Source organism: Falco rusticolus, chromosome 4 (genome assembly GCF_015220075.1).
Source record: "Falco rusticolus isolate bFalRus1 chromosome 4, bFalRus1.pri, whole genome shotgun sequence".
In the NCBI taxonomy this organism is placed as follows: domain Eukaryota; kingdom Metazoa; phylum Chordata; class Aves; order Falconiformes; family Falconidae; genus Falco; species Falco rusticolus.
In genome coordinates this window covers 47,380,938-47,394,179 of record NC_051190.1, presented here as the reverse complement: position 1 = coordinate 47,394,179, position 13,242 = coordinate 47,380,938, and the positions used below count along the sequence as shown (strand labels likewise).

The following is a 13,242-nucleotide window of genomic DNA, read 5'->3' as shown; positions in this document are numbered from 1 at the left end:
TTTCATTATCTCTGATGTCCAAAGAATGACTTATTTATCCTGTTTCTTAAAATAACTGTGTTAGGGTACAGTGTAATTTTCTGTGGATGGAGAAACAGCGCAGTGAATGTTGACGTGAACCGTGTCAAAAACACTAGGGAGTCTTATGTTTGCTTCTGAGAAGCGTTTGTGGGGCAAATGCTACAGGACTGCATTTTCAGAGGGATTGCTGTGTCTTTACGGGCATTTGAAACAACATCTGGAATCCTTTTTAAACAGAAAAAGTTTCACCAGTGTTTGGGGCTTGAGTGATTCTGATTTACTTGCGCTTTGGCCAAGTTAAACAGGTGAAGGATTTCTAGTGACGTGACTCTTGCTTCTGTCTTGTTTTAAAGCTTCCTGCAGGATTTGTTGTCGCTGTGGCACTGAGTACATGGTCTCAGCCTCTGGAAGCTGCATTCGCAAAGAGGAGTGTGTCCATCACTGGGGCAGGCTGCGCAAGCAGAGAGGTATATCTCTTCACAGAGGGCTGGCTTCATGCGAGCTGTGCTCTGGCTCCAAACGCGGAGTCTACTTCGAGTTTGAGTGGCTGTGGAACATTTATTTTGTGGCTTTTGGGGCTTGTGCTCACAGGCTGTGACAATTCCTAGTTTTGTCACTGGGTGGCCCTGCTGCTGCTGAAATACCCTTGCAAAGAGCAGCACTGGGGCTGGAGCAGAGGTTGTTCATCTTTCAGTTAAAAAGAAGTAAATGAAAAACCAAACATTCCTGTGCTTTTTGAAAAAAAACCAGTCTTGTTTGGAGGCTGACTTTGGGAGCAGTAGACATCTGTCACTGCCCAGGAGAGTTCAGGGGTCTTGGTTTGAACTCATTCGCAGCAAGACACTAACCTAGTCTGAGCTCTGCTGTGGTTTTCTGTTAGAGCAGCCAGGTGGCTTCTGGAGTTTGTCCGGCTGGGTATGAGAGACTTAAACTCTTTAGATTGCTGTGCATGAATCCACACAATTATTTCCCCCCTTTGTTTAACACATTATTGTTGCTGTGGTCACCCACAGTATCTCTGCATGTGAGAGCTAAAATTTAGATCTCTTTTTAACAGGACTCTTTGACTTTTATCTCTTGCTTTTTCAGTGCCAGGTGGATGGGAGACACATTACAGCTGCTGCTCAGGAGCTGTGGGTTCACCAGGCTGCCAGGTTGCTAAAGTAAGTTATGGGGCAACACCTTATTCTTGGTGGCATTTGTCCTCTTCTTACAGGCTGTGTAAGCGGTGCTTAAGCCTTAAGAAGAATGGTGGCTTCCCTTAAGGGGGGGAAACAAGTACTTCTTAAATACCTTTTGCTATGCAAAGGTAGGAAAATGCCATGTTTGGCAGGAAGGAAGAGACTCCGCTTTCTGGAGTGAGGTGGTTTCATTTGTTCTGAGCAAATGCCAGTGGATTCAGCTGCCCAGCAAGAGCTCATATACAGACTTCTTTAGGGAAACACAGAAGAAGTGAGAAATAAGGGATTTCCTTTTAAGGAGCAGTCTCGGGGCCTTGACAACAGTGTGCCAAAACCTTTTTCCCATGTTTTCCTTTCCCAGATGCCCGCTGGAGAGCCGGTCTTTTCATAGTTTTCTGTTTGCTGCATTCGCTTTGTTGTATTAAGGGGAGGAACCCCCCACAAAGAGCCTGTTGTAACTCATTGTAACTACTTGTCTTGAGGAGGGAACAGGGGAAGGGATCCCAGCATTAGAAAGCAGAGTGAAAAACCTGCTCCGAAATTAAATTTTGGCCCTGTGATAGAGCTGCACACTGTTCGGGATACCTTTGCACAGGTGCTTATTTCCGCCGCCGCCGCCCCCCCCCCCCCCCCCCCCCTTAGGTAACAGGAGAGCTGGCTTCCCAGCCTGGCATCACTAGTCCTCAAACCACTGACTCTGAAGGGAGCAATCCACCTTTTGCCTCTCCCTCAGGTCTTTGAGGATGCTTCTTGTCACTTGTTTCAGTGGCATTTTTATATTTGGCAGCTGCCACACAAGGGAGAGGAGCGTGGTGCAGAACCAAGTGAGAGGGGATCTAAAAAGATCAGGCCCAGTGGGAAGGGCTCCCAGACTGTTTGAAAGACCTCAAGCAATACAGGGCCAGCAAGGCTGGCTGTCGGTTCTGGAGAGGTGCCTGCCCTTCCTGTTCTGGCCAAAACTAGAGCTGGGAAGTAAATTCTGGGGCAGAATTCAAGGCTCGTTAAAATAGGAAGAATTGTCTGTACGGGCACCCTGCACAGTCTGAAGCGTGGATGGGATCAGGCAGGCTGCTACTTCTCCTGTTTCTTTCTCATGTGAAATCAGGATCTCTTTTTAATCAGCATTCCCAAAAACATCCAGCAGGGAAGTTGGAAGAAATTGATGGGGCTATGAAAACATGACTTCTCCACATGTTTTTGCGTGACTGTTGTAGACCATAAAACTTCATGGCCTTTTAAGAAACATACAATCTCCCTAATAGCCTCTTACTCAATGAAGCATGTCGCCAGTGCTCCAGGGCTCAGGCATCCTTTCGCATCTGCCTCCTAGTTGTTGTGCTGCTACATATCACTGTGTTCTGGCTTTCTTGGTTTTCTCATCCAAATGAGGAAGTTTCACAGCATCCTTTGGTAGATTTAAGGTTGGAGTCCACAAGCCTGCTCAGGACGAGAGTATGCAGTGAGATACTGGGATGCTTGGGCTACTGGGGAGCTTGGAACAGGAGGGCATTGAAAGCAGCAAATATTTGTAATAAGTAACTGTTCTAAGTAGCTAGATCTGTAGCAGGTTAGAAAAGCATGTCTGTGTCTTTTCCTTCCCAACACGTTTGAGATGTGCCTGTCTGGGTTGTGCTGCACTTAGCCAGTGTGGCAGGAGATGGCAGGATGGAGCTGCTGTTCTTTGTGATAACGGAGTCTGCTGCTTTCTCTGGTCTGAAAAAGAGAAGCAACTTTTTCTGCCCTCCTCTCAGCAAGAAAGAGCTGGACAGTTGCAGAACATCAGATAACGTAGAAAAACACGTGGGGTTTTTTCTTCACTGCCCAGTTACTGTATTACTGAGGGAGGGAAGGAATCAAGCTGCAAGGGAGAGAATCATTTGCTATCTGTTGGCTTGGTAATCTTCTCTATCCATTTCTTCAGCAAAACAGTCAGATTCACGGGCGCAGATGCAGAATGGATGAGTGTGGCCTCTTGCTCCTGGGAAGCAACAAACCCTGTAGCTTTTGAGCACTGCTGGCTTTGGATACAGGGAGAGGTTGGATTCAGTGTTGTCCCAGCTGCCTTTTTAACTTCAAATGATGCAGCTCTCTGTGTTCTGGCTGCACCTGCAGTAACAATCTGTGCAGGAAAATATGCAAATCCTTGCTTTGGTTATCCCTCTGCCTACAGGTTTCAGCTTTACAAATGCCTCAGTTCTCCAGCCTTTCTATCCTGAGATGAACAAGTACAGTTTGATTCCTTGCAGGGTGAGGTCTGTGAGAATCACGATGAAGCAAGCTGTACACAGGCTGCTGTGATAGTGCAGAAATACATTGAGATTTAGGGATAGACAAGACTTAAACAACTCATAAAGTCCCACTGGGGAGTGAGGGAGAAGAGAGCATCACCTCTGGGTGTGGTGCAGCATTTAATTTGACCTAAAACAGTGTTAGTGGGCAAAAGGGCAGTTGCAGCCTCTGCCTTGCGCTCGGTTGTATGTTCCTGCTTCCCCCTGGTGCAGGTTAACTGGATCAATGCAATCATCCAGTTTAAAACCTCATGCAAAGAAGGTTTTCAGGCTGACCAGTTAAGTAGGATCTGTGGCTGCGGAGAAGAGGAGGGTAGGAGTGCCTGTTGCAACAGCGGCTTAGTCTTGTGTTGACTTAAGCCACTTGTGAAATCACTGCCTGCGTTTTCCTGCTAGCTTGGGGAGCTCTTCTGTACTGGATCATGTTGACCCTAGAGCTTTAGCTGGGGATAATGAAGAGTGGTTGAGAAATACTCTGTATTTATTGCCTCTAGTGCTGGTAGGCAGTAGCTCCTTTTTGTGAACGGTTTGGTTTTGGAATACAGTGGATTTTATTTGTACGCACACATTGATGCTTTCTGGTACTTCGTTACACCAGTTTCTTGTGCTGTCTATGGGCTGTGATTCACCTGATGCCTAATGCTCAAGCAAGAATGGCTGGGATTAGAATCCTGCACCTGAGCATGTCTTGGCCACAAGCTAAACCAGGAACCACAGCTGGAATTAGATCAGTGTAAGACCTCAGTGTGACCCTTTCTGAGTCATTCTATTCTGAACTGAAGGCTGAAAGCTACTTGCCCCTAGATGTGTGATGTCTTGTTCCTATGTGAGCTGTCAGTATGATGCCGGTAGGATCTGGCTTTGGAATCAGGGTTGCACATGGCCATGTTTGCTGTTGCAGTAAACTCAGACCAAATGGAAAGCAAAACTTACTCGTCATTAACCTTTAGAAATGGTTAAAAAAAAAATCTTTAAGTGAGAGGTTCTGTTGAAGTGAACTTTTTGAATTCTTGTTCCTGCCATCAACAATTGTCTTTTTTTTTTCCTTCCCCCACCCCACTACCTTAAAGCAACACGTCCATGATGGGCGAAAGGAGAGCCTTGATGGCTTTGTGAAGACTTTCGAGAAGTTGCCTACAACTGAAGGCTACCCTGGAATCTACGCGTTAGACTGTGAAATGGTGGGTCTCTAACAATGGGGGCAATGCACAAGCAATGTAAAGCTTTTTGGGGAAGTCTGAGGGTGTGATCCAAATGGCTGAAGGAAAGCTCTGTGTCCTTACCATCTTTTTTCCTTTCTGCTGTGGACTCTAAATCATATTGGTCCTGTACATTTAAATTAGCTTTTATTAATTAGTTTTAGCAATGTGTGTTTCATTTGGGGACTGTGTGCACCCTTGAAAGCTGTAGCTAGCTGGCCCATCTTCTGCAGTGTTTGCTGGCTGGCCTTGCTACACTGATGTGCTACATTTTGAGAGCTGCAGCACTTTGAATGGCTCTGCTGTGGTTGGCCTGCACTTGTCTTCATGTCTGCTCTGTTGCTCACAGTGCTACACCAAGCAAGGACTGGAGCTGACAAGGGTAACTGTGATCAACTCTGACCTGAAAGTGGTATATGACACCTTCGTCAAACCAGACACCAAGGTGGTGGACTATAACACCAGGTAAGGACAGTCTTCCTTGGGTCAGAGGGCTGTGCTCAGAATCAGGAACTTTGGGGGAACATCTGGGAACAGTTGTTGAAACTCCACTGACCACCACTTCCTAACGGTTGAGATACTTTGGGCCTTGAGGTGTTCCTGTACTGAAGGAAGCCCTCCTTTCTGCACTTGCTCCGCAGATTCTCAGGTGTGACAGAAGAGGACCTGGAGAACACTAGCATCACCCTGCGGGATGTCCAAGCCGTCCTACTGAACATGTTCAGTGCAGATACCATATTGATAGGGCACAGCTTGGAAAGCGACTTATTTGCACTAAAGGTAACTTGCTGGTCTTGCGTTTACACCTCCCTCTGGTTCTTTCCCACCCTGGGGTGCGTTATAGATCTCCTTTGAATTTCGGAACAGTTTATTTCCAAGAACCAGGAGGACACAGTACACCTGTCTTGTCTCTGAGCCAGTGGGAAGCTGCCTGTGGTAGAAAAGCAAGAAAGTGTGTTACATGTGTCAATCGTGGTGTCACCCTAGCTTGTAGTGACTGGTACTGCCCAGGGTGACAGACCTCGCTGGAGGTGACTAGGGAGGGTGAACAGAACAGGGCTTGTTGGAGGGACCGATCTGGATTTATTTGCCTTTCACCTCTGCCATATAGTCAAGAATCCTCTGTTGGTGTCAGCATCCTTTGAGTGGCTTGAAGGTGTGCTCAGCGAGGGTCAGGGCACAGGGGAGGCTGTGCCCTCTGGGTGTTCACAGTAACAATTTTAGAAACAGGACAAGCCTCTTTGTTGTCTCTGCCACTGGAGATAGTTCTCATGGTTTCTCTTCTAATGTTAAAATGTGTGTTTTCTCTGCCTGGTTTGCTGTGATTTGTGGTGTTACTTTGATCAAGCTATTTCGACCTTTTATCTGTCTTTGTTTCCTGCCAGGCCCTTGTCAGCCTAGCCTGCACATCTCTGCTGTCCCACGAGGGAGGTCTGTCCTCTCCCCTTGCACTCTGAACATAGATCCCCGGAGGCTTGTCCAGGGTCACCAAGAAGCATGTGGCAGGCAGGGGCTGAGTCTTTAGTGTGTACTCACAAGGCAGAACTTCCTCCGTCCATTCTTTGTCCTGCAGCTTCTTTGAAGAAGCTGTGGCTGCCAACTCGCAGCCACGGTTTGGAAGCAGGAGGTTTTACTGCCTGCAAAGTGCTTTACCTCTCCATAGCACCCTTTATTCCATCCTCTCAGAGAGTTCATCATCATCATAAAAAAATTATTTACAGTTTTATCAGCACAAGATGACTGTGTTGGCCTCTTAGAGGCATGATTTTCTCTTAGCATTGCAGACACTGCCAAGAGAATGAACCCGAGAGCAATATAGCAGAGCGTGACAGGCAGTGGCATGTCAAGTCGTAATGTCTGAAGGCTGTGGCAGTAAAGTTGACATCTCGCTAATGGCCATGGCAAGCTCCAAATGGTGATAGCATTTCAATTTTTATTTAAAGCTGTATTATCCTGTTTCCTCAGTCTTCCTGATCTACATAAGTAATTATCATTGTGCCTGGGTGGGTGCCAAACTTGACTGCAGTCTAGGAGAGATTATCCATAATGTTGGCAGTTTTATACTCTGAAGAGCGTAGCAGGTTGTTTCTGTTAAACTGCAGCTGTTCTTGGGCATTTACAGAGCTGGGCTATGAAACTATTAATGACGAAGTTACGGATTGTCACGCAGCATTAGCTGCTGCCTGGGAAGAGCCGAGGCAGAGGAGGAGACTGGATTATCAGGGTCCTGTCTGAGTCCTCCAGTGTCGAGACTTGCAGAGCCGTCTTTTGGTCGGGTGTACAGGTGTATCTCAGACCTTGCATTTTACTCCTGTACTCAAGATGTGGGACTGCCTTCACCCATGTTCCTTTAGCTCTCACTGAACAACATATTCTTGACTGCAGAGGATTAATCTTGTCTTAGCCTGAGAGTAAGAAACTAGGATAAGCTGGCTTTTTTTTAAATACCATGTTTATGGGCTCTGTCAGATGTGCCCTTTTGGTCCTCCACAGGGCCCCTTGCTGCAGGGCAAGTAGCGCGTTGACCTGTTCAGCATCCTCAGTTCCTCCACCGTGACACTTCATACTAGAGGACAGCAAACCTCTTCTCTTTCCTGTGTGCCCAGGCACTTTGACCCAGACCTGGGACCAGGCAGGGCCTCCCTCCCCTTCACTGTGTTCCTTATGCCCAGGAGTACGAGCTCTCCTTGTCCCATTTCATCCTTGCTAAACTGGTGCTGGTTAAAAACTTCCTGTTGACTCATTGCTGACAGATGGGAGGTTTTCCAGCTGGTTTGCATCTTGAAGTTAGGCCTTTTCTGTAGAAGTGGTGGGATGGACGGTGGGTTATGTACAGTTTTGACTTGCACATCCTTCCCACAGCCGTCCGCATCTTGAAGCAGTTGAAAGGCTGTTACAAGCTTTGTAACTGGTTCTTTGGCTTAGATTTTTGTTGTGAAAGACACTCTCAGAGGTATGACACCTTCTCCGGGCCCAGGGCGTTAAGGATTGACCTGTCCTGTCATTTGGGTTACACGAACTGAATCAGCCCCGAATTCCTGCTGCTTTGAATGTGCAGTTAGGCAGGGCTTTGAGGGCAGGTGTGTTGGCTGGCAGAGCACTGGGAAGCCTCTGTGTGTACCTTTCAAAGAGGAGTCATCTTTGATTCAGTCAGAGCCTCTTGCAAGACTGGTTGGGTTGGAGCTTGGTGACAGCATTACATAAAGCCTGAGAGGCTGACCAGAAGATTGCTTTAGCATGGTTAATCCTAAGGAGTGTCCGTTCCCGTGGGAGAGGGAAAATAAGCATGTTTCTTCCCTGCTCCCTCCCTCCAGCTTATTCATGGCACAGTGGTGGATACTGCAATCGTCTTTCCCCACCGGCTGGGTTTGCCTTACAAACGGGCTCTCCGGACGCTGATGGCAGACTACCTCAAGCGCATCATCCAAGACAATGGTGAGACCAAGGAGGAGCTGAGAGTGAGGGTCTCCTGTCCTGTCCCACCTGGGTGTGGGCTCCTTGCACCTGCCTTCTTCTGCTTTCCCTCAGCCCCATCCTCTTGCTCCTCATCTTTTTTTTTTTTTTTTTTTTTCCCTGCATAATGTCTGGCAGTAGCTGTGAATGGGCCAACATGTGAAGTCTCTGCCACAGACAGTTTCAGTTTGAGCCCTGTTCTGAGGACCAGCAGCATCTTCCCTCTCTGTGCTGAGTGGGGACCAGAGAAGTGGTGTGGGAAGGCCAGAGGTAGCTCTCTCAAGGCCATGTCGTGCCCTCCCTTCTCTTTCTGGCAAACTGCAATTGACCTTATTGTTTGAAGCACGGCATGTTCCTTTCCATCTTCTTTGTGCACATTGTGAACATACTGCTGGGGAAACTGAGGCCTCTCTGACCGGCTACCCCATAGCCTGAGGGCCTATGGGCCGGCAGGACTTCAGCCCTTACTTTAAACAAGGGAATGGCGTCAGGCTGAAGTCCAGCAAAAATTGTGTTTAGTGGAACTTCTACTTTACATCCATTGTTGCGGTCCATGGTGATCACAGCCACACCTGTGGCTGCTGTGGCAGAGGGCGGTGAGCAGCTGGGCCAGCAGTGTCAGGCAGGACCTCGTCTCAGAAGCCTTCCCCTGTGCTTTGTGCTGTGAGCCCGCAGCCCCCACGCCGTGGCGGGGCTGCCTGGGCCCAGGTGCTAACTGCCACCCTTGTCTTTCTGTCCCCAGTGGAAGGGCACGACTCCAGCGAGGATGCCAGAGCTTGCATGGAGCTGATGGTCTGGAAGATCAAAGAAGATGCTAAAGTGAAACGATGACTTGCGCTTTCTCTCTCTCCTGTTCCTCCTCCACCTCTTTGAAGCAGTGCAATAAATGCTCAGAGTAACACTGTCCACCTGTACGCAGCAGCATGCTACCCCAGACTCCCCGTGCACTCACAGGTATCTATGGGACTTCAGAACTGCTGCTGGCGTAGCTGAACGGCACCAGCTCACTGCTTGCAGGTCCCTGTGTCCAGATAGTGGCTCTCAGATCCTCTTTGCTCCACCTGAGGGATACTCTGTGGTAAACAATTGCCTTGTAGGCATGGCAAGGTGGTTTTGAGTAGCCCAAACAGAGAGAACTTCTTGGTTCCTAGGAGAAGCTTTTAGAGGTAGGTTGGGTATGTGCAGAAGGATCTTTCTGGTTCAGTTAAAGGTAGATACTTGTGGTTTTTTTTCCCCAAATGTAACTTAAATTGCCTCTGTACTCCAAAGCTGGTAGATTCCCGCAATGTTTGGAGATGGGGGAGGTGGAAGAAGGTTTGGCAGGAAGCTGTAAAGTGAGTGGATTGCGTAGCTGGTGTGTGAATGGCAAGCGATGGGTGGCAAGAGCCAAGGATCAAGCCATCTGGAAGGAGATGCTAGTGCAGTCCCACTGTGGAGGAGAAAGCCAGAGCTGCAGGAGAGGGAGGCTGTCTCTGAGAGCGCATGGTGGGAGCAGCAGGTCGGAGAGGAATGTGATGGGGTCAAGGGAGTTACTGCCTGCTGCGATCCAGGGGATCTGTTCAGTGAGGGCTGGCATCCTGGTTCTGCAGTCGCTGCAAAGGGGGGAAACCGCAAGTGTCAGCCCTTGCCTAGACCTCAGGGAGCCATGTGTGTAGTGGTGGGGCCAGGACAAACTGGGCTCCCAGAGCCAAGCAGCAGCCTGCAGCCTTCCAGGAGAGGAGCTGTGCTGGGGAGGACAGTGGGAGGAGCAGGCATCGTGTCTTTGTGGGTTTGGGCAAACTGTCCTTCCCTGAGCTTCCAGCATGTCTCCAGCAAGCTTGTATGTAGGGATCAAGGTTTTGGGGGGGACCAAGGTGCAGGTGAGATTGCAGTTAAGGGTGGCCCCTGCAGCCTGCAGGACTTGCCACCAGTCTGTTCCTGATACCAGGGACTTGATGCAGGCAAAAGCAAAAGCAATAGGTACAAATTCTTCTTTAAGAAGAGCAAAAGACCCTGTTATTGTCTGTCTGGCCCCCTGGACAAAAGCAACTTGAGAGTGTTTCTCACACTCGTGGCAACGGGGGCAGGAGCGCAGGCAGCCTGGGTGGCTCTGGTGGTCTCTCTTCGCCCAGGCTCTGTTGCTGTCGGGGGGAACAACAGGGCAGATCCAAGTGGTCCCTGATAGATGAGGGCTTTTAGCTGAGGTGCAGGCAGCGGCTCAGCCCTGTTACTAGAACAGCGATCACCTCGCCCCTCCCCAGCAGGACTGGCATTGCTTCCCCGTGGTGGCTGGTGTGGTGCTGGCCCCCATCCCTGGCGCAAGCTGGCTGTGTTGCTCTGGTGGCAGCGGGGCAGGGCAGCTGCTGGGTTTTCGTTCTTCTTGGACCTGGGTCCGGCTTGCTGCTTTGTAGCCCTGCTGGCAGCGCTGGGCTCAGAGCCTGGGGCTGTGCCGTGTGGCCCCAGCACATCCTGCTGACCTGTCCCACCTGGTGCCCAGCGCGGAGGTGGGGGCAGGGCTGGGCTGTGTGCCATGTGCCATGTGCAGGATGTCCGGCTCGGGCCCCTCTGCGGGGGCTGGAGGGTGCTGGTGTGTGTGCGAGCCCTGGGGGGCTCCCTGCCCCACTGCTGCCCTCAGGGGTGAGGATGTGGCTCCAGTGCCTGACCTCTGCCAGGCCCTCCTGAAGCCACCAGGAGTCATGGGGACTGCGAGGGCTCCTGTTCCTGCTGAGCCCTCCCGTGTTCCCTCTGGCAGGCAGTGGCGTGGGCTCCCAGCCTGGTGCTTACCCCAAATTCAGGCCGCGCAGCTCCCTGCCAGCGCTCCATAGGGCATGCCGCAGCCAGCTCTCCTCTGCCAAGCGCTGCCGTCTCCTTCCCTGCCATGGGGCTTCCGCATGCAGCAGCCTCGGGACACCTTGTGCTGTCCCCCTCTCCCCCCATCGCCTGCAGGGAACGGCGCTGTTCCTGCCCAGGCCCTGGGAGAGACGGAAAGTTCAGTGCTTCCTAACCAGGGAGGGAAGGTTTGTTCCTGCTTCTGCCTCTTTCCCTTGTTTTTCCCCCCCGGCTGCAGTGACAGCGTCCCTGGAACAGCTTGCCAATCTACTGTGCAGCCACGTTAGATTTCAAAGCCAGCCCTTGCCTTGAGGTTCCCCTGTTGCTTGACAGGCAGTGCCAGCTCCCTGGCTCTCCTGCAACCACCGCCTCGCCCAGAAAAGCCAGTACATTTCTAACGCGGACCTGGGGTGCTGGTGTCCCGCTTGGGGTGCTGGTTGCTTGACTTGATCCCAGTGCCTGGCCTCGGGGGAGGTGGAATGTCGCTGCAAGGCGTGTTCCTCCAGGCATGTGTCCTGCCAGGGCAGGGGACCTCACTCGTTTCCCCACGGTTCAGCTGGGACCCCTGAAAATAAGGTTTTTTTGGGTGGGGGGTGTTGCCTGGCTTGTGGGATGTTGGTGGGAAGGCTGACAGCTCCCACCCGTGCGGCTGGTGTGGGGCGGAGTGGGAGCCGGACCCACAGGCTGCCCTTGCCTCCACCCCTGGGCACCATAACACTGTAAAACCAGAGGCTTGTGGTTGGTAAGAGGTTTTTGGGTTGTACATAACTATTGTAACCTGTAACTTTTTGTAATTGTTTTTAATAAAAGGGTGTTGACTAGATGCACGCTCTGGAGTCTGGGTCTGCTCTGCCTGCGGCCGGATTGGGGAGGATGGGGGCTGGAGCCATCCCCGAGGCGGGGAGGGCCTGGGCAGGCTTCCCTGGAGCATCTCTTCAGCTTGCAGCCACTGCTCTTCCCTCCGTGTCCTCACAGAGTGGCTCTGCAGCATAGCCCAGCCGTCACCCAGCGCTTGTCACCAGCTTTGCAGCTTGGTGGTCCGCGCTTCTCTGCGGCACATCAGCCTGCGCCAAGAGCGGAGGGACAGGGGGGAAACCATCCCCAGCCGTGCCCAGCCTCGCAGGACTGCAAGACCAGGCGGTGCCTGCAGTGCCAGGGGCTGAACCCTGCGGTGCCCGCAGCACCGGGGCAGCTCCCGGCTCCTCTTGCCTCCATCCCAGAGCTGGGGCGAGAGCCCGGGAGCGGCGGCGGCCTCTGGCCACCCGAGCAGGCTCCCCACGAGAGCCCGTATCAATCTCTCAAATGGGGCAGGAATTAAAGTGCCAAGCGAAGGAGCTGATTCAGCACGGAGGAAGAGGTGAAGGTAAAAAGTTCAAATAAAAAAATAATAGGCTATTAGATGACCTCACTGGCAATGTGTTTTATTTAACGTGCTGGTGATGGCTTGGCAATGGCAGCGGTTCCTTAGGATGCTGTAAAAGTCACAGCTGACCCGTGTTCTTAGCCACCTCCGGGTGTGCTGAGCTCCTGGGGGGCCATCCCTCTGTGGGTGGTTGGTCCCTCTCCTCCCTCGATGTCCCCTTTTCGCAGGTCACCTGCTGCCATGCAGGGGTGCCAGAAAGGGACTGACACCCCCAGGTGCCACCAGCCGGCAGGGAAGCCCTGTGGTTCTGCAGCTGAGACCAGGCAGCTCATCACACGCAGCCCTGCGTTTGCAGATGCTAACAGGGTTTGTGCGGAGGCCAGTTGTGTCCTGCAGCATTCTCCCCCGGCGAGGGGCATCTGCAGGGCATCTGTGTCACACCCTGCCACCGAGCCACCCAGCGCGGGTCAGAGGTGACCACACTCATCGATCCTCTCTTTAAAAAGCTTTTTACCACAGTTTGTCTGGACCAGTGAGGGCTGGGGCCGAGGCAGGGGGATGAGTATCCATCATGTGTCGGGGGTCCCAAGGCTCAGGCAGGCAGGGAAGCTCCTGACGTGGTGACATCAGGGTGGTGAGGCCCTTTTGCCACAGCTGATGGGGACAGGGACCCCGCAGCAGCCCCTGTGCATCTGCTGCCTCCACACTCCTCCTCGCTCCAGCCTTTTGCTTGGCTGGACCTGGGGTCTGCTCCCTTCCTCCCAGGGCGGCAGTGGGGGGTGCCCGTGCCCCTGCCATGGCCCCGGGCCCCCAAAGTCCCTGCAATGCAGGCGCATTACAGTGCTCCCCAGACACGGGGGTCCCTGTCCCCAGCCCTAAAGCTGCAGCAGGGTGAGGTGGGTGATGCTGGTGTCACCACAGGGACTGGG

General features: G+C 51.8%; 1 protein-coding gene across 3 annotated transcripts in view; it reads left to right on the top strand.

Moving 5' to 3' along the window:
* The window catches only part of REXO1 (RNA exonuclease 1 homolog), a 40,425-nt gene extending 28,652 nt beyond the window's left edge, over positions 1–11,773 (top strand). For all 3 annotated transcript variants that reach the window (XM_037384383.1, XM_037384384.1, XM_037384385.1), the window contains exons 10-16: positions 375–488; positions 1,111–1,184; positions 4,561–4,671; positions 5,039–5,154; positions 5,331–5,469; positions 8,004–8,124; positions 8,885–11,773. In XM_037384383.1, coding sequence (XP_037240280.1) covers positions 375–488; positions 1,111–1,184; positions 4,561–4,671; positions 5,039–5,154; positions 5,331–5,469; positions 8,004–8,124; positions 8,885–8,973 — 764 coding nt within the window. In that variant the 3' untranslated portion in view covers positions 8,974–11,773. The remainder of the gene's footprint in view (positions 1–374; positions 489–1,110; positions 1,185–4,560; positions 4,672–5,038; positions 5,155–5,330; positions 5,470–8,003; positions 8,125–8,884) is intronic.
* The last annotated feature ends 1,469 nt before the right edge of the window (positions 11,774–13,242 follow it).